Raw genomic sequence first — 27,432 nt, 5'->3', positions numbered from 1 at the left:
GCTAATGATATCACCTCACCTCAAATCGCATTGCAGTCTAATCTTGCTATGAGTGAAGTCTGGCCCACTTTGTAGGACCCCTGCTGGGGTTTCTCTGTACCCAGAGGAGAGAAGCCACCAGGAAAAGAACCTGATTGTCAGCCCAGAAACTGATGTGATGTCGCGTTCTTGAAGGTAGATCCATAGCACAGGAGATGTTCTCCATCTTCTAAAAATGAGCAGAGTTTTCTTTCATATGTGCTGCAGTTCCAGTTGATTTCCATCTACCTCTAGTAGATTTAGAGCCCAGTTGAAAGTGTCTTCAAAACATACTGTAGTAGGGAGATGAGCTTCATTTATCATTGGACATTATTTGGGGGCGGAACTGTTAACCAAGCTCTGGCAAGGCCTATGGAAGAAGTAAAGGCTTTGTAGAATATTTTCATCATATGACGAGATGCTTTAGCACAGGATGGTTGTGACACCGACCTCTGGGTTATGGGCCCAGCATGCTGCTACTGCACCATTCTGCTCCACACCACATGTAATGTTGTAGTGAACCATAGAGCCATGGGTCAGCGGTGTTTTCCCCCCCAATCTCCCTCCCCAGGGAATCAGTAGCCTGTTCAGCTCCCTCAAGGTGGTCCGGCTGCTCCGTCTGGGTCGCGTGGCCCGCAAACTGGACCACTACATCGAGTATGGCGCTGCCGTGCTGGTGCTGCTGGTGTGCGTGTTCGGCCTGGCCGCCCACTGGCTGGCCTGCATCTGGTTCAGCATTGGCGACTACGAGGTCATCGACGAGGACACCAATACAGTGCGCATCGACAGCTGGCTCTATCTGCTGGGCGAGACCGTGGGCACACCGTACCGCTTCAACGTCTCCGGCTCCGGCAAGTGGGAGGGAGGACCCGATAAGGAATCGGTCTACATCACCTCCCTCTACTTCACCATGACCAGCCTCACCAGCATCGGATTCGGGAACATCGCACCAACCACCGACGGCGAGAAGATCTTTGCAGTGGCCATGATGATGATCGGATGTGAGTAATCAGCATCCGCTTACGCTTCTATGGGCTGTTATCACATGGTCGTCATCAAGCGGCACGGATGATCTCTCCTGTATGTATTGTTCAATCTTTTAACAAAAATAATAAGTCCTGGAAAACCAGACCCACACACAACACCCCAAATTATCACCGAAGGAGAAAAATAGTTGTCTGTCAGTATATGTGAGGCCACCTAAGTTTTATATGTGTGATTAATATGTGCATGAATATAGCCGACTTCACCTGGCACCTGTCAAATCGCTTAAACTGTTAAGGCCATTTGAAGCGCGTTTTCAGATTTCCTACAGTTGTATTGCAGTGGTGGTTAGTATCCTCTTGCTACCCAGGCACTTGCTGCTAGCTCCCCCCCCCCCCCCCCCCCCCTTACAGCTCTGTTCAGTCATTAAATTATCGGGGTCTCTGCTGGTCTGAGCTCCAGGGTCCTGCTGTCAGAAAGTCCTGGGCACTCGTGACCTTGCTGGCAGGCCTCCGTAATCACACACCCTGCCAGTTCATACCGAATTTATGCTCCTTGTAGCACCAACTGGGCCTTAAACACTATAAACAGAGTGAATCCATCCATCCGTCTGTCCATCCATCCATCCATCCATCCATCTGCTTTTCCTGCTCAGGATGACAGGTACAGTAAATCCCTTCCCAAGAAGCTGTTTTTAAGGAAGGCAATTTGTTTCTTTGACTGAATGGCAAATTCGAATTATCTGAAGGGCATAGATCAGTGGCCACTGCAGGAGCTGTAACCCTTACAAAGCATTTTTCTCTGGGTTGGTTTGGCAGTGCTCTGTCAGCACTGTGTGCCATTGACACTGTCATGCCTGTGATTCCTTTGTGATACGATCTCACGCTTCCTGTGGTGCAGTGGCCCAAGCGCTGTTGTGATTCACTCTGTCTAGAGAGCCTTACTGGAGAGCTTTTAATGTGGCCCTGCTGTGTTTGTGCTGATGTTTGTCATCAATTTAGCTTTGTTATTGTTACCTTAGGGTTGTCTTATTCATGGTCCCACTCTCACAGCGTAGCATATAAAACGTTAAGGCTATGCAGGCTCTGATCCTGCTATTGAAAATGTGGGGTGAAGTTGCTTTGTGAGGACCATACCATTAGTAATGCAGGGTGATGTTGCTTTGTGAGGACCATACCATTGGAATAAGGAGTAAAGTTGGTTTGTGAGGATCATGCCATTGGTATTATGGGGTGAAGTTGCTTTGTGAGGATTATAACATTGGTTATACAGGGTGAAGTTGATTTATGAGGATCATACCATTTGTAAGGCAGGGTGAAGTTGCTTTATAAGATCATAAGAAATTTACAAACGAGAGGAGGACATTCGGCCCATCAAGGTTGTTTGGGAAGAGTTTTACTAATAGCTCAGAACAGTAAAAATTTTATCTAGCTCTGATTTAAAGGAACCCAGGGTTTTAGCTTGAGCTACACTAACAGGAAGACTATTCCATACTCTAACTACACGCCGTGTAAAGAAGTGTTTTCTCAAATTTATTTTAACATGTTCTCCTGCTAATTTCCACTTATGGTCATGAGTTCTAGCATTTAAGCTAATATTGAAGTAGCAATGCCCGCAGTGGCCTTGGGCAGACAGTCATGTGTGGTGACAGCAGCGGTAGAAGGTGCCGGGATTCTCTCAGGTAGGCTGTCCACAGCCAGGAGCTCGGGTCATGTGACCTGACAACTGCTGCCATGCGACTGAACATGAACTTGCCATCATGTGAGAGAAACTTTAGCCTTTTTATCTTATATCTTTATATATCATATAATATTTGCTTCCTTAGTAGTCTAGAATACCGTCAATTAGACCTGATAGTCATCATTTTCCTTTGTTACTAATATTATCTAAATTAGTGTTGATCATCAGACCTGACAGTCATCATGTGCCCTTGTTGTGTGTTGGTTTGATGCTGTGCTGTCTGCTCATGGAACCAGCTGGGCTAGTGTTCCTTTATGGTTCAGGCCGAACTTGCAGGTGTGTCGCTCTATTATAGTCACTCTGGGTTGGCTAAAAACTTTCAGTGTCTCTGTCTTTAGGAGGGTGTTGTGTGGCTGGGTGGGCTAAGTCTCTGTGCCTGTGATTTAAAGGCCCAGCCGTGGCTGTGGGGCCCTTAACCCCCAGCTCCCTGGACACTGCAAGGTTGCTGCCGCTTTGCTGTGACCCCCAAGCTTGCCCTTCCCTTTATGGAGAGCAACATGGGGCATATAACTGAACTGATCTGGGACAAATGTAGTTTTTATGTTCTGTCCAGCTGTTTGCCACTCAACAGCAACTTTGTGAGTTACACTGATCATTAATGCAACCAGTCTGCTACTGCAAAGAGGGAATCACTTGACTGCAACTCAACAGATAAAGCATGCAAACAGGCTTTTGGCATCCACTTGTTATTTGATTAACCATCGGAACATGCGAGACACTTGACCTAAGAAGACTGATTGCCGGTGCTTAACTTGCTTGTTCCAGTATCTCAGATGTACCTTGCTGGAATTTTCCTGTGATTGCAGGTGCAATACACAAAAAATGAGAAAGGTTAAGGAGAGAGGTCAGGGGAGAATGGTCACATTTATTAACGCTAACAGGAGGGGCACAAATACAAGAATAACAGCTCAGTAGGCTAATGTTGTACAGAAAGGGAAGGTCATTGAACCTTGAAGCGGATGCAGACGACCATGTTTCTGTTTCGAACCAGATGACTGAAGAGTTAAAAAACTTCAGTTGGAACATGACCAGCAGAACCAGATGACTGAAGAGTTAAAAAACTTCAGTTGGAACATGACCAGCAGAACCAGATGACCGAAGTGTCAAAAAACTTCAGTTGGAACATGACCAGCAGAACCAGATGACCGAAGTGTCAAAAAACTTCAGTTGGAACATGACCAGCAGAACCAGATGACCGAAGTGTCAAAAAACTTCAGTTGGAACATGACCAGCAGAACCAGATGACCGAAGAGTCAAAAAACTTCAGTTGGAACATGACCAGCAGAACCAGATGACCGAAGTGTCAAAAAACTTCAGTTGGAACATGACCAGCAGAACCAGATGACTGAAGAGTTAAAAAACTTCAGTTGGAACATGACCAGCAGAACCAGATGACTGAAGTGTCAAAAATCTTCAGCTGGACTTACAATCTTGATTCGTGGTTTGACTTGCTGATGATAGAGATGATAGAGAATTTGGGTAAACAGCAACGATCATATTGGTCCTGCACTGTGTCAGAGGTACTGGTTGTCGGTGCAGTGTTTTCCCTGCACTCATTAGGCTGAGCTGATCCTCCTTTGAATGTCACAGTGTACCTGAGCATTGCGGCTGGCTGGTGCTTCCCGTCATGGCCTCAGTCTCGGCTTTTCCCCACAGATATCTGCAGCCATGTCGCAAAGCAGGCGGCACCTCAAGGGTCCTGGTTTGATTCGGATGACAGTGAGCTCACTTTCCTCCAGTGACTGAGGGGGTTAGCTGCTGGGATATGCTACTTTTATTTGTAAATTTGAAGATAAGAAACAAAGCTTTCCTGTGACCCTGATCAAGATAAATGGTTAGAAGATGGATGGAAGGATGGATGGATGGATGGATGGATGGATGGATAGATGGATGGATAGATGGATGGGACAGAAAACTTTGGTATTGTTTTAATTACACTCATTTATTTGTGTCAAGCTGGCCTTGAATGTTTCGATAGTATAAACTAAAATTATGATGCTCTCTGAAAAAGTTAGTACCGAATTTTGTTATTCCTCTGCAATAATAGTAACTATTTGTCAATTCTGTGTGCTGTTAAACAGGCAGAATGTCACATGATCTTATGCTATTTAACCTCTGTAATGATACATATGCAAATGTGAGTCTTTAAAATGAATCTTTTCCCAGAAAGGTTAAGCAGAAGAGCCAGTAGGCATGAAAACAGTCAGACGTTGCAGAATTCCATGGGGGAGCAGGATGTCCCCCCATATCCCATACAAAGCAGTGATCTGTAGCTTCTGAACGTGTCACCAAACAGCAGTGGGACCGTAGCCCGAGCTGAAGAACACTTCTGCCGTTTCCTTTCATATCGGTGATTCATCGCCACTGTTTTGTTTCTTAGACGAGTATATCTCAAACCAGTCCACGGGGACCCCCCAGACAGTCCACATTTATGCTCTCTCCTAATTCCCTGGGAGCTGGGAGGGAGCAAAAATATTGACTGTCTGGGGTCTCTGAAGGCTGGTGTGAGATATACACTCTTGGATTTTTAGCAGACCAGCTTCTCTTCTGTAATAAAAATACATCATTGATCATCACTGCTGTATGTGTTACATGCGCTGTACACCATCAACATGCATTTTTATTAACAGATTGCATGAAGAAAATAGCATTTGATGTGTGCATATTTTCTGGAATTGATTTTAATTAGAGCCAGTTTCAGATTTTCTGTTTCAGGGAGGAGTGGAGGCTGGGGATCGGTACCAGCCATCGGAAGGTCGCTGGTTCGAATCCTGTGAATGCCCGCACTCATTCTACTCCGTTGGGCCCTTGAGCAAGGCCCTTAATTTGTAATTGCTCTGTCCTGGGTATGACGTTAATCTACTTCCAGCCCTGTAAGGAGGTCCTCCAACTTACAGGGAAGTTTGGGGGTTGGTGGCAGGATTGGCACTCCAGCCACTGGAAAAAACTCACAGTGGTCCATTTGGACTAGTGAGGTGCTGAGGTATCACCTGCTGCACTCAGGTTCTCATCCCTGAGGTGGTTTGTCGTGTGGTGGGTGTGACAACGTGTTGTAATCAGCTCGTGCTCCCTTACCTCCACCTACCTCTGCTTCAGGTTTGTGGCGGTGTGTGTTGTTGTTTTGTACATGTTGGCATTCTCCTGTGTTTGGTTGGCAAAGCTCTGCTCTTACATCATATGTACTCTTTATGGCCTAATTTATCTCTGTAGCTAGGGGTTTGCCTTTTATCTTACTCTCATTGTGCTGCGGCTCTCAGTGGTCTACGTGTACTGCAGGTAATGGGCCAGCTGTTTAATTAGGCTGCCAGTTAGCCTAGGCTTGTTCATGCCTCTGTCTTCCAGGAGAATCCTTGTGATTCTTGGACTGTGCGAATGGTTTTGTGTGAACATCATGGGTTGTCTGGCATGATGTTTCAGGAGTCTCCAGGTGACAGGCGTAAGTGCTTCTGGTTTGTGGCAAAGGAGACATTCTGGTTAATTCAAGATTCAAGATTCTTTATTTGTCACACGAGTCTTTGTCTCACAAATATCAGAATTGATTCTGAAAATGAGAAAACATTCAGATAAGTATCATTCTCGTGATTTCAATCCTATGTGACCTGTTCCTTTATGCTATTATAATAACTAACATCTCTGACATTGGCAGTACCAAGGTGATGTATCATTTCATTATGTGCTGCTGGGAGATAGGGCTGGGCGATGCGCAAAAACATTTTATCATAATCATTTCTGTTCATATTACTCAATATTGATTATTATCACAATAATTTTGCTTACAGTTCCCTTGTCATTCCCTTTAAGCAGATTTATAACATGAAAAATGACTATAAATTTAATGAACTACAAACTGAAATCAAATTTTAATAAATCAATCATAAAAGTTTAACTTTGTAATAGGGCATAATACTAGAAAATGCTAGCAGTGTGGTTTACTCCTGGGACGTATCTCTGACTGTCTTGCTGCTTGTTCCAGGGAACAAGCCTGTTTGACATTGCTGGAGTCTGTGACTGTAAGCGCCGCCATTCTGTATGTGGCAATATGTCAAGTGTTGAAAGAATTTTACGGTATTTCCAGTTTTGCTGGCACACTTTTTTCGGCAAAGTTCGGCAATACAGACACTCCTCACTTAACGACCTACCTGTTCAATGACCGCCTGGACTTACAAGCAGCTCTCCAGCCAGTCGGTTTTGTATGTTGTACGTGAATTTCGGTCGTGGAAACAGCATCTCAGCGTCGAGCATCTCATCTGACATCATTTATAAATATACTTAAAATGTTAGAAATGGTGCAAAGGTAAAACAACATCTAAACATGGTTGACACAAACACACTACCAGTACAGTTTGCTTGAAATATGGGTTAGGGGCGGCTCCTCACTTATCGAGCAATTTGATTAACGACCTAGTCGTAGGAATGGAACTCTGTCGTTAAGTGAGGAGAGGAGTGTCTGTACACAGAACCAGTCTGATGCACTTCGAACTTTAAATAGCCAAAACATCACCACACCACTGGTGTCATTTTTACCATGGTAATATCCCCAGTTTTAAAAGATGTTGTGGCTGCAGTGCTGCTGCTTTCTTTATAGACATTTGAAGTTTCCCCTGAAGGAGCGCTTACCACTTCTATGATATTACCAAAACAGGAACATGTGATGTGCTTCACTGACTCAACCAACCTTGCTGTGCGTTTGCTGGGCATAGAAAAGACTAACAAATGATTGGTTGGAACTACATTTGTTTCTGTGCTTTAATAGGCTGATGTGAGCTATGTGAAATTTCTCATTGTCTTTTTATATGTTATAGTTTGTGGTTGTCTTTTCGTTTAAATATTACATAAGTGTATATATGGCTTATATTGCCCAGCCCTAGGTCATCCCATAATAAGAGAGGTAATGTTCTACAGGCTCTCTCACAGGCAGAACTGCATTAACATATGCTGATGTATTATTTTAATCTATGATTTATTTTATTATTTTGCACTCAGCCTTATCCCTGACATTCTACTAGGGGGATCTGTGTTATAATAAAGTCATGTTATGAGTCCTAAGCATGTACTTTTATCATGTAAATGGAGGCAGAGAACACTGCACCGTCTCTATGGCCAAAGTGATGACGGCACTCACAGACACTAATCTTCAGAAAGCCTACCAGAACACCACCTTCGGAATTCTAAATAAACACTTTATTATAATGATGTAAGGGAGCAGACTATGCTGCTCCTAGGACCCCTGTAGGTGGCCTTGATCTCTCATAGAGCTCTCAGAGTGGGATCTGTGCTCAGATGTTCCTCCTGCAGCTTCTGGGCAGCCCTTGTTCAGGTAGACCAGCTCCTCTGCCCAGGGTGACCTGTCCCCCTCACTCCTTATCCGAACCCTTTGGCTGGAGCCATTACCCCCACTTTGCAGTCTGACGCCGCTGGTAGGATCTGTCGAAGGCAGCTGTTCTTCCGCCAGCTTCTGGGCAGATCCTCTTGAGGTTGGCCTGCTGCGGGCTCTTCCTCACACACCCTGGCTCCTCTCTGGGGGGTCCCTCTCGCTCTTTCGCCAAGCCATTTAGTTTGAGAGATTTCATTGATCTCTATTTGGGGATCTTTGGCAGAAATTGAGCTCTGTTTTAGATTGGCCAACTTATCGATGCTCTTAGTTTTTATACAGGGCCTGACCTTTGACATATGACCTTTGACCTTTGGCACCTGCATTGTGGGGGGAGATTTTCCTTCTCTCCCATCACCTGCATCACCTCTTCCACCTCTGCTTTTTCCTCCACCTCCCTCTCCTCTGGATCCTCATCTTTTGATATATTTTTTTCAGTTTTCTTGTTACCTTAATTTTGATTTTCTCAGTGTTACTGTTCTCCATTCCTTTGATGTACTAAGAGACTGGCAAAATGTCTCCGTTCTCCAAGATGCTCAAGAGAATTATGACAAGAGAACTTCATGAGGACCTAATGTTGGCACGCTCTTTACCACAAAAGCAGGATGACATCACAATATTCCACGCAGCATGCCATACCTCATATTTCTAGCTGTATGTGTGGTTCTTATAAAAGGGGGGGGGGCTCTTTCTGAGGGGTTCCTGCCACTGTGTACAGTGGGCTACCTTTCTTTCCATCAAAAATACCCCCTCTTCCTTTATTATCCTTGTCTTTCCTCCTGCGTCGCAACCTTTGTTAAGACTCTATTTTAAAACTGCTGCACTGTGGTGAAAAAAACTACCGCTTTCAATATAAAACAGAGAGCTCTAAGAACTTCTCTGAATAAAAGAGCAAACAAGCTGCTACCATGGCAACATAGTCATGCTGGTTATGGGCAAATTGGTAAAATGCTATAATACAATATTTTTTTGATATGCTTACTGATATAGCTAATAATTGTATATCATTTATATCGCCCAGCCCTACTTGTAGTACTAGTATATTTCCTGTATTCTCTACAGTGGGTCATATTTGCAGCCTTTTGTCTTTGCTGCTATTTTAATCACTGAAGCATATGTAGTAACATGCATGTAATAAAACACACTGCTGGTTGGCCAGGTTTTAAGCCTTTAGTGTAATTCAGGTGTCTCATGTCCTTTGTTTTGTTCCCGGATCCATACCTGCTGTTAATGTGTGGAGACTCAGCGGTTTTACTTTATTTACCATACACTGTTTTCCAAAGCAACATGCATTTTTGACAGGGTCAGCAGGTCCCTTGCGCTGAGATCTTGTTCTGGGGATCCAATGGTCAAATCACTCAGCTGATGCTGTGACTTGAACTAGTAACCTTTCGGTGACAGACACAGCATCTTCACACACTGAGTCATATCGCACCCTGTGCATGCCCTCTAATGGATTAGCGTCTAGCTGAGGCTCACCATCCCCTTCTTCTTGGCACTGGCTCCAGTTTTACTGTGACAATCACCTGGATGGAATTTGGAAGATGTACCTGTTTAAACTCCAGTTAATGCTGTTGATGCAGCTCGTTGGTGTGTATATTGCTCCGGATCCAGTGTGGACTGCGTCATCCGGGCCTTGGGTTCTGGCAGACGGGCTAGTAGGGACTGGCACAGTCAGCGTGCCTACTGTTGGTGACGCAGTTGACTGTTTCTGTGTTTCTGGGTCATGGTTATGACTCGTGAAGTTCCAGTCTGCTGCGGGTCCAGACTGCAGGCCCCTAACGCAGCAAGAGGCAGTGTGCGGCCTCAGCAGCTCACCCACAGCTAGCACAGTGTAGCGTGATAAGGAAGCTGGTCCTGTCCACCATCTCATTAAGTAAACCGCATATATGTCTGTCTGCCTAAGGAGAATGCATCTGTCCTGATTAAGACTCTGCATGAGGTATAACTGTCCTGCCTTCTCAGACTGCAGGTCGCCCTTCACCTGACAGCTAATAGACTGTTCGGGCCCCTGTTTTTACGCACCTGATCCAGTTTACCTGTAACTTTCTCTGGACACAAGCTTCTCGCAATGCAAAGTTTAATCTCTCTTGTTCGAATTGTGGACTGAGCATTAGTTTTGTGTTTTGGATTTCTCTGGCTTGACTCTCGGCTTGCACCTAATCTCACCAAGTTTGGCAGCTGGATAAAGTTCGGATTACAATTTAGCTTTTGGAATGTATCCCAACCTGTGTTTCTCGTATTCATGACAATATCAAAGATGCATGCATCAGCCCTGTTGATCGTTCTCCAGGCAGACATTGCTGTGATATATGCATTGTACAATGCTGATTGCAAATGGTAACAATGTTTCCTTATTTATCTCAGTTTTCTCCATAAGGGCATTGATGTGATACAAGTGTTGGTTACTCACTTTTTTGGAACCCACCCCCCTCCCCTCCCAACAGCATATACATGTACAGTAAAACCTCCAATTGCGAGTAACTTGGTTTGCGAGTGTTTTGCAAGACGAGCAAAAATTTGTAATAAATTTTACTTGATAAATGACCGAGGTCTTGCAATACGAGTATTATGTATACGCTTTGTCTGCCGAGCGTCACATGATCACAACTGAGCCGATGGTTCTTCTCTCTCGCTGTAGGATTGTGGGTAATTATTTCCCATGCTCGGTCTCAGTCGGCCTGCCTCACTTGTATAGTCAAATTTTAGTAGAAACGCACCACCCAAATTAGGGCATAGCAGTGCGAGCCATGAATCTGTTTAACGACAAAGCAATGTCCACATTTCCGGGAAATCAAAAAGGAGGCAAAAGCGTCATTGGATAGGTTCCTTGTTAAAGTCGCACAAAAAGAAAAAGATTCTTTGAGCCAACAGATAGCAGTGATTCTGTTAGTTATAGTGAAAATCGTCCTACAAAATAACCCTCCTCTTCTCCTCTCTCTCATCTCCCTCACACCATCCATGATTCTTGTCAAAGGTAAAGAGCAGGTTAATTTGTCCTATGTATTTTTACTTTATATTTTGTATTAATGATTTTTATATGAATATTTTTGGATTGTGGAACGAATCATCTGAGTTTCCATTATTTATAATGGGAAAATTCGCTTTGATATATAACTGCTTTGGATTACGAGCATGGTTCCGGAACGAATTATGCTCGCAATCCAAGGTTTTACTGTACTTAGTTTTCTCCAGTCAGTTACTGTTTATTGTATTTGTTGTGTGGTGTGGTCAAAATGAATAATTAATTATAAGCATCTTAACTTTAATTTCAGCAGGAAAAAATCTCCTGCAGCTAAATGATCTGCTGGTACACAGGTTTTTATAAACTTTTTATACTTCTGTTAGAAGGTTATAAGGTTTTACTGGAAATTAATCGGATTGTTGACTGTGAACTGGGTTTATCTACATAAGATGAATTGCGCTCTGAGTCAAGTCGGAATATATTGACCCTTTAAATGTCCCCTGAACGCCAGCATCAGAACCACAAATCTCTTATTTCCAGTGCTTAACTTCCAAGGCCTGTACATAATTCATGTACTTCTAATATACTGTAACGGCTTCATTTTTGTCCACTGGTTCATCTTTCCTTTTATCAAGCTCTGTTCATCTTTATCAGTCTTGCCTTGAAATATTTATTTCTCCCTACTAAAATTGCACACAAATTCTTACAACTTGTATTTGTTTTATCTCTCATTTTCAGCACAGAAGTCATATCTGTGTTGTCCTTTACTGCTTTTAATTAGGGTTTGCATTTAAATTTGGCCTGTTGTGTCGAGATTAGCTGCTGTTTCGTGGTAGATTTGCTTTCCTCAGTCATCTGCTTAATTTTCACTAGGTTGTATCAGAGTTTCCTTGTCACTTATCCTCTTGCCCTGGAGATGTAGTCACATTAACACAAATGGTGAACAAGCACACAAGTTCAATTAACCGAAAGAGGACAGAGACATGACTCAAATTGATACTGTATTGAATTTCAGACAATCACTGTTATACCCCGTAAATCATGCACTCGAAAGCAGGGCTCATAACATAACATCCACCAATCACAGGAGAGGAGAGTCTCACCCTGACTGGGCCTTTGAGCGACCAATTGAACTCATGCTCTCAGTGTACCCAAGCCAGGTGATCTTACGCCCCACACACACACACACACACACACACAAAGAGCAGAGACCACCACTAGCGAGGGAGGACTCCACTCAGGCAGCTCTCGGCTGCTACTCCATGCATCCATTTTCCAAACCGCTTATCCTACTGGGTCGCAGGGGGTCCGGAGCCTATCCCAGAATCAATGGGCACGAGGCAGGGAACAACCCAGGATGGGGGGCCAGCCCATCGCAGGGCACACTCACACACCATTCACACCTATGGGCAATTTAGCAACTCCAATTAGCCTCAGCATGTTTTTGGACTGTGGGGGGAAACCGGAGTACCCGGAGGAAACCCCACGACGACATGGGGAGAACATGCAAACTCCACACACATGTGACCCAGGGGGAGACTCGAACCCGGGTCCCAGAGGTGTGAGGCAACAGTGCTAACCACTGCACCACCATGCCACTAAATTAATACAAAAAATCCAAAAGAAACTTTGAGCAGTGACAGGTTCCTCGATAAAAAGAAAAATCCCAAGTGCCCCCACAGTCTAAAGGAGTATAAATATTACTCACTCACACAGAACTGGTCCGCACACCGAACCCGATCGACGCTGGATGACCCAGCGCATGTCGATGATCCACAGGGAACGTCGTCGTTAAAACCGCAAGACAGGGGTAAAGAAAGCAGCAATGTCCTGCTCCCAGGGACGAACCTGGAACGAATTACCACAGTCAGACATCATGCTAAACATTATGGAAAACTCACTAAAACAATGCACAAATTACCCGTCAGAGACAGAAGACAGCACAGGAACTGCGGCTACGGTGCCGCCGGCTATGGCCAGCAAAAGCATTACTCGTGAAATCGTCTGGCCCCAGCAGAACTCCAACCCATCTTTAATTAAAACCTCTTACCTGGAGAATAAACTCTTCGTAAGTACGTGTCATCCACACCATAAGACCCTCGACGCGAAGCGCTCGATTTTGCTGAAGCAGTAGAGAGAAATTGACTATGCAGCCATGCTGCCCGACTACCAGACTTAACAGACAATTCAGACGCCATTCCTTCCTAGGCTCCCACTTTATTTATAGCCAGATTCCGCTCCTCGAGACTGAGATAGACCAACAGGCTACAAGACGAATCCAACTGCTCACACCGTTACATTTGCAATTTTCCTTTCACAGATGTGCCGTTTGCCTTTTCATGAGGCCTTTTCAATAGACTGTGCGACCTTTAGTGCTGGTGATTCCTTGGCTTTTACAGCTGGAACAGCCTTGAGGCTGTGCGATCACACATTTAAGGTGAAGACCTCGTTATTTGGCCTCTTATTGAGCGAATAGAAAACTGAAGAGCTAATAATATAAATATTGCATTAAATAGCTGCTGATGAACTAGGAACAGTTCATTGTGTTACAAAGCCACATGCCTCCCAGTTACTGGACGGTTCCTCAGTGTGAGTGGAGTGTTTACCTCCATCTCCTGAGAAATGAAAGGCTCCATCCTAAGTACAATCGGAATGTAGGTTGTGACATTTTCTCCAAGCACTCAGATATTTGTCTTGTTTGTCTAGAGTTGTTTCAGCTCGTAACCGCTTCTGGTCAGTTATCCCCTCACTTCTGAATGCCTTGTCTAAATGTAAATGGAATTCTGGAATTATCTTTCCTGAAGCCCAGGTAGTGTTACCTGGGGTAAACAATTTTAGAGCATTTTATGGTCTTTAGGCCTTTAGTGTGGGACAATAGGAGGCAATTTCTTGTTTCTCGTTTTCTGCCTGAACATTTAATTCTTCCTCCTTTGTCTGGCGTGTTGTTCAGCTTTGTCTGCCTCTGTTTGTCCTGCATAACTGGGTTGAGGGCTTGTCGGTGGGATTGTCTGCCAAAGTAGAAAGACTGATTCCTTGGGTGCTGTGTGGATGAGGAAGCTTTATACTTTCTGGAATTTAGAGCTAGATCAGCTTGTCAAGCTGTTCTCCCCTCCGTTCTGCCTGTATCCCTAAACTCATCTTCCTCTGGTTCAGGTGAGTGGGGTGGTGCTGACGACGCCCCCTGGTGGATTCTGTACCACTTCGCACTGATGTTCAAGTAAGCCTTCTACCTCATCAGACCTGAAACCCACCCATTCTCATCAACATTGTCCTGCCCTTTCGTCAGCTGCCTGAGCTTCTCAATTCTGCTTCATTTTGGAGGGTCTGGCGTGTCAGTTTTTTGCATAGACAGTCGCTTTTCCACTGGCATTCAGGAACAAGACCATGCCTGACCCGAACCACGAAGAAACACTAGGTAGAGTGTGGTTCCAGCTCAATTTGATCTTGAACAGCAGAATGGTCGTCCCTGTAAAGGCGATGCAAGGTCTGGAGAGCAATAGTGATGTAAAACCGAAGTGATTCTTGTTCACATACGGTGCACATCGTGACTTACTATGTGCTAATTCCTGCTAGCATGTCTCTGAGAATCACCATGTCATGTTAGCAACAAACGCTAGCTGAATCAGTATTAGCTTGCATTACGGATCTATTCCATTTAGCTGTTCCATTGTACTTTTTAAGTAGGAGGCTGAAAATGTTCAAAATCTGAGTTATTGGAAATGCATCAACACATTGTGATGTAATAATGAATAATACATAAAATATGGCCCTTTTTCCTTGAGATAATCCATGCATATCAACACAGATCTCCGGTGTCTCAGTGCATTTCACCTAATCAAATAGTGATGATGCAACCAGCTCTGTTTAGCAGGGCCATGTCAGCACGGGTACAGCTCGGGTATGGCTTGATTAATTTACAGTGGAAAACCATCTCTTCGCATTATGGCTCAGTTCTTGATGGCAGTGGAAAAGCTCCATTAGACAGCCAGAGATTACTTCTGCTAATTCTATTCCCCAGACAGAGGACTACATATGGTTTTAGGGCCAGGTTGCTACTGCAGACACATCTTGTCATTGGGTTAAGTATTTAACAGATTTATTTTGTACTTTGCAGACTCATTGTATGAGTGAATTTCTGGAACTTACCAAATTTTGAGTCAAAATGCATAAAAATTAATGCAACACCACTTAGCAAAGGGAAGGGTGACAGGAGAAGATATTTGACCTTGTGAACATAATAACTCAAAAAGTATTTGATGAATATTATTATCAATTAAAACAAATAATATATGAATGAAGATCTATACCTGACTTCACTTAGAGACAAAATGTATCAAAAATGAAGTAGCAGTGCGAGGTAGAAGCGAAGGAATGAAAGAGCAGCTATAGAAGACCCTTGATCTTGTGAATACAGTAACTCTTGAAGTATTTGATGCAGTGTGACCTAGTGGTGGCACATAAAAGGACAGCTACAGATGCAGATCAGGTGAACCTGACTACATGGAGGCAAGTCCAACTTTGTGTCGCTTTTAAGAATGATTTTTTTGGAGAGGTGGGGAGAATGTGTAGAGGGTAGCAATTGGAGTGGTTGGGGGGTGTGGGAATAGGGATTACATGGGGACAGGTACATAGCCATGTAGTAAAATAATGGGTTTCAACCTCTCTCCCAAAATATAAGATTTTATTACCGATCAGCCCGGTAGTCAAATTATGAGTATGAACCTCCATCAGCCCCTGTCAGTGAAATCCACTGATAGGACCCTTCCCCCAGGTCAGCAGAATATACCTCACAAAATTATTTTCTTGCAGCAGCTCTGGATTGGGGGGGGGACAGGGTGATGGGGCTGTCCAGGTAGTACATTGTTGTTGTTTTGACAGCATCTAGTTCTGGAACCAGAGGTGGTGGAGCTTATGTGGATGTCATATATAAATTCTGGTTGTTCAAGAGCTGTAATCCATCTGTAAGCCTTCTGTCACTGAAATTTTAAATATGGTTTATGAGACACCATGAAATGTAACACTGTGAGTGTAAATCTTAAAGCTGATACTTTTTCGTATAAAATACTGCTGAATGGTGAATCTGGTTTATTTGGTTTGTGCTAAACTAGTTTAAACCTGAAAAAATACCATCCAAATCTTCACATTACATTCACAAAGCCTCTCACCTGTCTGGCAGGTTGAAATGTTGGAGTGGAAGCTGCTTCATCTTTGCTCAAAATCAAACTCTGCTTCCAGATCACACACAAAGGCTGTCAAAATATAAACACTACTGAACATTCAGGGCACATTACAGCAAAGAACCCAAAACAAGTCAAAACAGGAGTGTAGAGAAAAATGTAGATATGGTATGTTTCATGTCACCGGCAACATTAACTCTCACTAGACAACCGGGAGAATCCTCTGTATCGCTGCATCCGTACCATAACATCAAATTTCAAATCATCTATGGTATTTGCACTCCAATCTCAGGTATAGAATGTTAGTATTTCAGAAAAACATAATCTGTCGTGTCAACGTTTGCAATTTGACCATATCCTTAAATGACAATTGAATGCAATGCACTAGTTACAGTATCCTGTGGTGAATCTCATGTGTGGTCTATATTATCCCATTGACAGTTTTATTTGCATAACTAGATAGCCGTTTTATTATGGCTACTTAACTGCACAATGACTCAGCACTTCTGTCAATGAACTGCAGCTAATTAATTTTTCTAGGAGCAATGATTGTTACTGAATTTTTATTAGTCACATGTATACTCCTGGGGGATTGAGGAGGGGGTCTGAATCCAAAATTCCACAACATAGTCTCATCAGCAACCAGCCAGAAGATATTTGGAAATTTTGGAACACCCAGATATGTGTTAGTTTGAATTTCCTATCAAACATTTAAATCTTTACACGATTTCATATTTATATACAGGAAGATTATGTTAGGAATTTGCCTGTTTCCGGCTTTCATCCCAGCAATTCACTTCATCAGTGAGTAGTGATGAGCAAATGGTGGCACAGAGCTCAGGAGTGCCAATCCGGCAGACGGGAAAAACAAAACAGGGTTTTATTCAGGAAACGGGGAGCGACACAGGACACACGTTAATGACGGATCTGGGGATATCAGACTGATAGAACACAGCTGGGCACAATCAGGGGAGCACACGTGGTCAATCGGGGGGGGGGGGGGGGGGGGGGGGGGTGGCACACATGAGGACTGGACCTGCAGGTCATGACAGCGGGGGTGAGTTTCCCGAAGCCTTCTTAACTCTACGTTGTTTATAAGGTCTGTCTTTTAACAAAGGACTAACAAATGATGTAGCATAAAGAAGGCTGTTGCTGGCAACATTTTATTTTGGGGTGATTTGTTCATACAAAAGTAAATGAATGCATACAGTAAATGCATAATCCTTGAATGTTTCGCAATATATATGAAATCACTGACTTTTTGTCAGTGTGGTTATTGTATTCACTGCTGCAGATACTTTGACATTAAGAAGATACCTCAAAAAGTATTTGATAGATCTTTTTCCAACTTTGCTGAGGTGCTGTATGAGTGATGAACTGAAAGATCGACCCAAAAGGAACTGGGCAAGGAACTGGTACTGATTAAATTTTGAGACAGATTGCGCCAAAACTGAAGCAACTGTGCTTAGTGGCAGCAACAGGAATGGTGAAAGCAGATGGCATTGACATTGTGAATGTGATAAATCAAAAAGTGTTTGATGGATCTTATTACTGCTTCTCAAGAACATTTTATTATTTTGAGACAAATCGGCCTAAAAATGAAGGAGCAGTGCTACATGGCAGCAAAGGAAGTAAATGGCAGCTACAAAAGACACTTGGTCTTGTAAACACAATAACTCTAAAAGTACTGTATGGATTTTTTCAAACTTTGAGGAACATTTGATGGGCGACAAACTGCAAGTGTTCAAATTTTGATACATAGGTATAGAATGTAAATATTTAGACATATAAAGATCATAAATAATATAAAACACATGTAAGTCGTGGACATTAAGTCATACATAAATAATTACATTTAACCACCTATTTAATGGGGAAATATTGGGTCAGTTGGAGTTAAGTGGAAAATTCATTTTCACGAGTGTAGTTTCAGAGTTTTGCCATTATATTTGCACAGACCCTAAGAACCCTTTTGAAGGATTTTTGTTTTCCTTTCAGCGAAGCACAAAGAGGTAAACTTCCTTAATGTGTTAATTTGTGTGATAACTATCCACATAGGAAATGACTCGGCAGGCTCACATCCCATAATCCTCCAGTAATCAGATTCCTAGCAACTTCACTTGTGTTAGGAAAGGATAATACAGATAACAGAGGCAGAAAGTGGGTTAGAAGCATCATAAACAGCTTCAGAGAATCACTTTGAAAATGTTTCACTGTAAGGCGGGAGGTTAAGCGATACACGCACCCAGTGGCCAGTCTGTCAGGTCCACCTGCGTGATAAACGTCAGCCTGCTCCTCCGTACAGCCATTCATGTGAATGGGAGTTAAACATAAAGGGCTGGTTATGACAGGGTAAAGGGCTTCAGTTACTGTCCGGCTGCTTAGCAAGGCTGGTGCTCCGGCTCTCAGCGATTTTACTGTGGTGTGTTTGCTGCTGTCAGACATGCTGGTTCCCGCATCTCAGAAACAGCCACTTTCCTGGCATTTCTACACACTGCAGCATCTACAGTATAGAGAGAATAGTGTGATAAACAAAAACAGTAACACTCTACTTGAGGGGCACAAATAATGTAGCATTATGCTGTTACCAATGGATTCATTAACCACAAACTGTCTTAGTTACACAATGATGTTTGTTCATCATTAATGAATCGTGACGCATCTTTCATCTCCAGTAGCGACGATATTTGCTGAGATTTGTACTTCAGTGGTAATTGGGTCACTATTAAGAATTTGTGTCTCCTTATGTAAAATTTTACACAAAAAACATTCAGACTTGGGCGGTTCTGTGTGAAAACACCTTTTTTTAACGAGAGGTCATTGAAGAATCACCATTGTTAAAGCAAACAGGAAGACCGCAAGTACTAAATCAGGTCAGTACAACGGTGGTGTGCAGAAAGGCTTCTCTGAAACACCCAGCACTGAAGCTGTTCTGGAGGGAAACGTGGCCTCTACCTGGCACTATCTGAGTGTCCCTAATAAAGTGAATACTGACTGTATGACAACACTGTAATGCTATAATGTTGCAATATGAACAGCAGGATGAGAGACCATCATGCAACAGATCATTATTTATTCATTTGATTATTAATTAGTTATTCAGATTTTTTATTTAATAGTTGCACTGAAAAAAACAGTCTCTTTAAATTGGAAATAATTCAAATATGAGACAGATACATTTAATGATGACATGTCCTCCTCTGTCATTACAGTTGCACAGTGTGGCCTAATAGAGACCTTGAGAGTTCTCTATCTCTGAGGAGGGGCCGCCAGTCTCAGCGGGGGCAGCGCTAATATGCTGATTCAGACTGAGAGGGAGTTTGTGTACGATGCTCGCCATATGGCTGACTTAGCCTTTCCAACTGTCACAGAATCGGCAGAGACACCTTATGGTCAATGAAGTTTAGCTTCATTACCGTATGTGATGTAACATCATGGACTAATGAGGTAAACAGAAAGGTTTGTGGTATTGTGTGGAAGACGTGGAGACCTGTATTTCTCTTTCTGGAAGATTAATGGGGGGAAATAGGAAATTGGGGTTAATGGAGTTTAGTGTGGAGGACAGAACGAAGGCTGGGTATGGAAAGGGTGGAAAGCAAGGTCTTAGTTTGATGGCCTGGAATTGAGTGTCCGTGTGAGGGAGACGCTGATTCAGATTGGGAGCTTAGTCACATGTCGAGTGTTGCAGTCTGGGTTGGTGTGTGGCTCAGTCGGTCAGGACACCATGCCTGCGAGGGGAAGTATTTACGACGGTGCTCCCATAAGATTATAATAGAGCTGAAACATTCCTATTTCATAGTGATGTGCTACTGCAATACATCACTCACAGTTTTTGGTAATGCTGGTATGAACAAAGCCATGGGCGTAAATTATTGGGGGGGTTGTAGCCCCCCCCCCCAATAAATCTAAACCAGCTAATACAACACCCCCAATAATCATTTTTCTCCCGTAATGGGTGGAGACCTCAACCCCCCCAATGTTCCAGCCAGAATTATGCCCTTGAACAAAGCCACTGCACTGACAGTCATATTAAAGTATAGCACACACAGTTATGTACAGTAAATAATACTTCATAATGATAATTAGTAATGTTTTTACTATACTGTATTACGTATTGGTATTTAGGCTACACCATATAGCCTAGGTGTGTAGAATGCTATATCATCTAGGCTTATGTAAGTACAGATGCTCCTCTACTTACGAACAAGTTACGTTCCCGAACGGCCGTTCGCAACTTGAAATGTCCGTAAGTCGTTATTCAACATCATGTTAAGGGTATACGCAAGTACAAAGAACTAGGATGCTGAGAGCACGCATCTGCACTGCTGCACAGTGGGAGTAGCAGCCAGAAGTCGTAGGCTAGACAGAATTATATGATGAAGCAGACATGAAATGGGAGCCCAACGAACAAAATTTGGACTTGCAGTCCTCTTTGTTCATATGTTTGAAAGTTCGTAATTAGAGGAGTGTCTGTACTCTCTTATGTTCTCACTATGGCGAGATCACCTAATGACGCATTTCTCAGAATGTATCCCTGTTGTTAAGCTATACATGACTGTTAATATAAATATCAACTCAAGCAATATAGGGAATACTTACTATATGTAGATCGCAGGCAAAGAATCCCATCATGGAATACTGGAAATTTGATAGCTTCTGTCAAGTTGGGCACTACAGCAAAATATAGATTAAGCCTCTTTATTACTGGGAGTTTCCATTCTTATATATCTCTATATATTGGTGACCCACTAGCTAACTGGGACCCCATCTTTTTTTGGTTTTAATGGCAAACACAAAGTGTAATGTGGGTGGGTCACTTTCTATAGGATATTCTTGTTCACTCATAAGGCGCTCTTGTAAACTTTTTTAGACTTGTAATAAATATGGTACTGTGCAATTTTCTACTAAACAGAAAGACGGCCGCCTGGTCAACTAAGTTAGAAAGGAGGCCGCCTGGTCAACTAAGTTAGAAAGGAGGCCGCCTGGTCAACTAAACAGAAAGACGGCCGCCTGGTCAACTAAGTTAGAAAGGAGGCCGCCTGGTCAACTAAACAGAAAGACGGCCGCCTGGTCAACTAAGTTAGAAAGGAGGCCGCCTGGTCAACTAAACAGAAAGATGGCCGCCTGGTCAACTAAGTTAGAAAGGAGGCCGCCTGGTCAACTAAACAGAAAGACTGCCACCTGGTCAACTAAGTTAGAAAGGAGGCCGCCTGGTCAACTAAACAGAAAGACGGCCGCTTGGTCAACTAAGTTAGAAAGGAGGCCGCCTGGTCAACTAAACAGAAAGACGGCCGCCTGGTCAACTAAGTTAGAAAGGAGGCCGCCTGGTCAACTAAACAGAAAGACGGCCGCCTGGTCAACTAAGTTAGAAAGGAGGCCGCCTGGTCAACTAAACAGAAAGACGGCCGCTTGGTCAACTAAGTTAGAAAGGAGGCCGCCTGGTCAACTAAACAGGAAGACTGCCGCCTGGTCAACTAAGTTAGAAAGGAGGCCATCTGGTCAACTAAACAGAAAGACGATCGCCTGGTCAACTAAAGAATTGCACTGGGATACTGCGGCTCATGTCATTAATAGCATAATTCTGATACGTTAAGTTTCCTTAAAGACATTGAACCTGGAATGAAGGTGTTTTATAATCCATATCAAGGAGTATTCACTTCAGTGAGGCCCTTATGTCCGTGTTTATTAAACCGGCCCTTGAGGATCCGCAGACATTCCAGGTTCTGGGTGCTGGGGGGGGGTGGAAGGTGGACCATCTGTGGGTCCCTGGTGACTGGCTTGGGAAGCACTGCCTTTTGGGGCCAACTAAGAATTTGGTGACTCTAATATTCAGGAGAGGTTGGGCGTGATCTGGTTGGGCTAGGCTCAGAGGTGGAAAGTTCAGGTCCACAAAGTACAAATTGAGACCAAGATTTTGTTTTTATCAAGCAGTTGAGCATAAAGACTCACAGTCAGAGATACTCAAATTATTGGTTGAAACAAAATCTTGATCTGGATTTCTACTTTCTGGACCTGAACTGTCCACCTCTGGCTAGGCTGCAAGGAGTGTTGACTAGAGGCTTATGTTACAGTGTCTCCCCCTTCACTGGTCGCACTGGATACCCTAGAACGAAACCCAGCCAGTTACTCCTGGGTGATAGAGACAGGCGATAGGGATGGGTATGATGTAACTGCTTAATCAGGGAAGGGTCAGGGATGTCGTGTGTTGGCACATAAGACATTTCCTCTGCACGACCAAGCTACCCCTCTCGGAAATAAGAGTACAAAAGGGTCTGAGTTGAGTTGGCCTGTCTGCTTTTGACATTCAACGGGGCGGGGGGGGGGGGGTGCTTCCTGGGAACAGTTGGTGAACTCACTAGGCTATAAAAAACTGGTTTTTGCAAGGACATGTGGAAGGTGGGTGATAACTGATACCTGGGAGATTACAACACCTAGTGAGTTACAGGGTTGATAAACGTACTTATTCTAAAGGCGCTAGTGTCCTTAGGACTCAGGTTAAGGGATAGAAGATGGAGCCAAATAATCTGGGTTAAAAGCTACACTCACTGCAGAACATGGAATTGGCCACATAAGCCACACCCATCGCTGACATATGCATGTATAAATAAGAACTCAGCTTGCAATATCCAGCATCAAGCAATAGCTACATTTTTCAAGGGAAAAGGTACGGGAGGCAGGAATAGGAATGTCTGACTGTACAGTGCTCGCCTTCTCAAGTTACACATAAATAGATTTTTTTGGATTGTGTCTGTTGAATGAAAAAGAAGAAAAGCCCAAAATGTCGGGCTGTCCGTCATTGCAGTTCCATCTTTGCAAATTGGCTGCATGGCAGTGCTGAACATGAGCTAGTGTCCATGCACAGAGAATCTGATGCGATTGTCCACTTGGCATGAGCGTCGTTAAGTCACTCGGGGCTAAAGCTGTATTTCAAGCCTTGCCCCAGGTGTTTTACCTCCAGTGCCAGTCCTCCTTGAAAATATAAACAAGTCAAACCCCAGGTAAACAAAACTTAGCCCATGATTTTTTTTTTCAATAGCAAGAAACACCCCTGACACGTGAGACATGTAAACAATCGCTTTCTTTTGCTTTCATGTACTTGGTATATTCATAACCATCGATCAGAAAGGTTTCGTTCAAAATCAAAAAAAATGTGGGTTTGTAAACGCGGCTAATGGCAGCATTATGGGTGGTGTGTGACTTTCAACTTGGCACCATCATAAGATGCCACTGTTCCAACAAGTCTGCCCTGGTAAATGCAAGTACAGTGACTATGAAGGGGAAATTCAGCTGTGAACTGGTCAGTCACACAAACTTACAGAAAGGGACCTGATCACCCAAAATCAATACCCAACCCCAATGGCAATAAATCCCACCAGCAATGTTCCAACATCTAATGGAAATCCTTCCCTGAAGAGTAGAGGCTATTATAGCAACTACAGGTGGGCCAGCTTCATATTAATACCCTTAGTTTTAGAATGAGGCTTTGGACAAGCTGGTGCCCAGATACTTTTAGCCAGTATGCATTTGTCCATAGCTTCTGAGTTGGGTCAGTGCAGGGGGTAAATGCAGCCCTGTGGTGGACAAGGACCTAGAAGACGTCAATAGCACATTTTCAAGGGACATGAGGAGGTGGTGTTGGAATTTGGCTTTACTGAACAGTCCTTTATTCTTCGAACATCTTCGCTCCAAACAAGTTATCCCTTGGTTGATATGATTGGGCTGTATTGCTGTAGTCATGGGTGACCTAGCTCAAGTGGATCTTTACAAGAAGCAATTATGAGGAATGGGGTACCTGCAAAATGTGGTAAATGTAGTTTGTAGTTGAAGGGGTTTGGTCTAATAAGTGGTGTTCAGAGACCTTAACTTGAGATGGTGAAGGCTTTCTGAGGTTCTCCTAGTTGGTCAGCTAGCTTCTCATTCATGAAGGTCTCTGCTGCGCTGAAGTCTATCTGGATGATGAGACGTGCTCATGGGAGATCAGGTCAGGGACAGTGAACTGCATCTTGGTTCTGTTAATCCAATGTTCAAACTCCCAAAAGGGTCTTGAATTGTGCACTCTAACTCACAGACGTCTGGTTCCTCCACAATATGCAGATATTGCAGGAACATTCCTCTAGGACCAGTGGAATCCAGTTGCATGTGGGGCAAGAATGTCAGAGAAGAGATTTGATCTATCCTACTTCTCTTCCAGACCAGGTTTTCAGTAGAAATTGGCATCAGAATTTACTGATCTGGACTGGTGGTATCTTCTCTGCCAGGCAAACTCAGAATGGGTTGCAGTCCACTAAGAGCTGCTAGTATGCAGTACTACCAGTGTATTACCAGTGTACCTTCTGCGGATAATTGGACAGTGGAAGGCTTTCTAAAAGAGAACAAAAAAATTCTTGTTCTAACTTTAGAGTGGTACTGTACTGTTATAGCTACATTAGTAACCAAGAGAAGTAATATTCCAAAGGTCGATATACTGGACATAATACACAGGTGAATTTAATCTTGCATTCTGAACATGCCTTAGCTTTTTGTTCATGTGTGTGATAAATCACTCCTTTTAGAGTAATTAAGAGCTTTTTTTGTCCTGGCCAGGCATTGGTTAATTGTTATTTCTATTAACACAGAGCATCTTGTAAATGTATATCTTAGTATCCATATTGATTTTGGTAATATTGTTTTCTATGACTCAGTGCTTGCTGTAATTTTATAAGGACCCATTATCTTAATGTTTTATTTTGAACCCTATAACACATTGCTGTCTGGCATCTAGCTGTCCCTGTAATTAGCTTTAAATAAGCTGGTGTGATATACTGATCTGTACCATTGAATAATGAAGATGGACCATATCTGTCAGGTTTCACTGGTAAGCGGTGTAAACGGGTAAGGCGCACGGGCAGGCAAGCGGGCAGAAAGCAGGCAGGAAGCAGGCAGGAAGCGGGCAGGAAGCAGGCAGGAAGCGGGCAGGAAGCAGGCAGGAAGCAGGCAGGAAGCGGGCAGGAAGCGGACAGGAAGCGGGCAGGAAGCAGGCAGGAAGCAGGCAGGAAGCAGGCAGGGAGGAGAAAGTCGGGGGAAACTGGGGATTTATTAAAGGGATCGGGGAAACGGAGAGCAGGAAACATCAGACATTGACTAACATCAATGACGGACAAAGAACTAAGGCAAGACATGGACTGAAATAGGCAAGACAACAGGGTACAGCTGGGTACAATCAGGGAAGCACACGTGGATAATCAGGGGGGCGTGGCACACACGAGGATCGTACGAGCTGGGCGTGACAATATCATTATAATTATATATTATCATGTTATCGCTGCATTGATAAGCAATAGGTAAGTGCCAAAATAAAGGAATTAAAATAAATGAGGACTAAATCATATTCAGTGCAGGTTAAGTCATTATTTCACTTGTTGTCCCAGTTTCCCTGGTTTTTGGTTACTGTGGATAAAAAACATGAGAGCTGGCAAATTTAGTGAGAATGCCGCTCTCTTTCTCATGCCTCACAAGAAACTTATTGTGATATTGACACTAAAGTGATGACATCAGCTAGGCACCACAATGGATGGAAGAGCCTTAGCCATGATGTTGATGCATTGGTTGGAGAAAGAGAGACCTCTAAACCACTTAGCTGGTGTAATGTCCATGGTGGACGGCACAGAGAATCATGTTTCTATGAGTAAAGTTGTACATGCAATACTGGCACTGAATTTCTGAAGTATGTAAAACATTTAAAGGAATTGGATGGCTGGAGGTCTTCTGCCGTGGAGTCTGCAGGCTGAGGTACGCGGTTTTCATAGTAGTGGTGTGGGAGGCTTGTTTTGGCTTGGTGTTGCTCTGATCTATCCTTCAGAGACAAAGTAAATACCAATAAATGCAAATTCATTTTGAGTGATCACTGGTGATCATTCATTCCATGGGACTCCAATCGCATTCCATCTACTGAAATTACATTCCACAGGGCTGCAGTCTTCATGTACTTTAGAGATAATTGAGGACTTTGATAAAAAAGAAAGGAAGTAGACTACATTCCATAGCTGTTTCATTAAATAGGCGTCAACCCAAATCTACCATACTGGAGCGGTGCGTGTTTTCCCACATAACCGACAAAACACAAAAAGGTGGGATTTCTTGTAGACGATTTCATGTTGCAGCCTTCAGATTCTCTGTCTTGGTTTATCTTTTTATGATGACTTAGTGATTGTTGTTAGGAATTTGGTGTCTCATTACATATCAGTGCAAAATATATTAAAGCTGTCATGCCACACACAAGCAGCAGGCGGCGCCAACAAGACAGAGGTCCTGGGGTACCCTCCCAGAATCCCAAGGAAAGTGATGTCATTGGGTTCCAAGTGAGGATTATTTCATTTAAGAAGTCACCTGTGCCCTGTAGAGAAGGCTATTTAATCTGACTTGTGTGTCATTTGACTTTGTCCAGTCTTGAAATTCTTGTTTATGGGTTGGTGTAATTTCTGCCTGTTTTTATCCTCTAGGAGAGTTTATTTTATGGAGTGTTTTTCCTCCTGTCCTCCTGTCCTCCCCTTTGTGGAGTGGTATTTTTGTGCCTCTTAGTAAAGTTGACTATTTACGATCATAGCTCCTGCCTTTGTCCACATTTGTGTGCACTTTATTGTGGAATCCCAACAAAACATTTTCATTTAACCTCAGTATTCATTCATTACTCTAACTAGCCGAGCTCACACACACACTGACAGTCAAACGCCGCCTAGCCGAGCTCACACACACACTGACAGTCACACGCCACCTAGCCGAGCTCACACACACACACACACACTAACAGTCACACGCCGCCTAGCCGAGCTCACACAAACACTGACAGTCACACGCCACCTAGCCGAACTCACAAACACACACACACACACACTAACAGTCACACGCCGCCTAGCCGAGCTCACACACACACACACTGACAATCACACGCCGCCTAGCCGAGCTCACAGACACACTGACAGTCACACGCCACCTAGCCGAGCTCACAGACACACTGACAGTCACATGCCACCTAGCCGAGCTCACACACACACACACACTGACAGTCACATGCCGCCTAGCCGAGCTCACACACACACTGACAGTCACACGCCACCTAGCCGAGCTCACACACACACACACACACACTTACAGTCACATGCCGCCTAGCCGAGCTCACAGACACACTGACAGTCACACGC

At 43.6% G+C, this 27,432-nt stretch overlaps 1 protein-coding gene across 1 annotated transcript in view; it reads left to right on the top strand.

Annotated features, from left to right (window-relative positions):
* Nucleotides 1–27,432, top strand: part of LOC125715929 (potassium voltage-gated channel subfamily H member 1-like) — a 91,399-nt gene that overhangs the window by 15,059 nt on the left and 48,908 nt on the right. The window contains exon 8 of the mRNA XM_048988012.1: nt 590–1,019. Within this exon, the coding sequence (XP_048843969.1) occupies nt 590–1,019 (430 nt within the window). The remainder of the gene's footprint in view (nt 1–589; nt 1,020–27,432) is intronic.

This window comes from Brienomyrus brachyistius, chromosome 20, assembly GCF_023856365.1.
Source record: "Brienomyrus brachyistius isolate T26 chromosome 20, BBRACH_0.4, whole genome shotgun sequence".
Classification (NCBI taxonomy): Eukaryota; Metazoa; Chordata; class Actinopteri; order Osteoglossiformes; family Mormyridae; genus Brienomyrus; species Brienomyrus brachyistius.
This window is presented reverse-complemented; position numbering and strand designations above follow the sequence as displayed.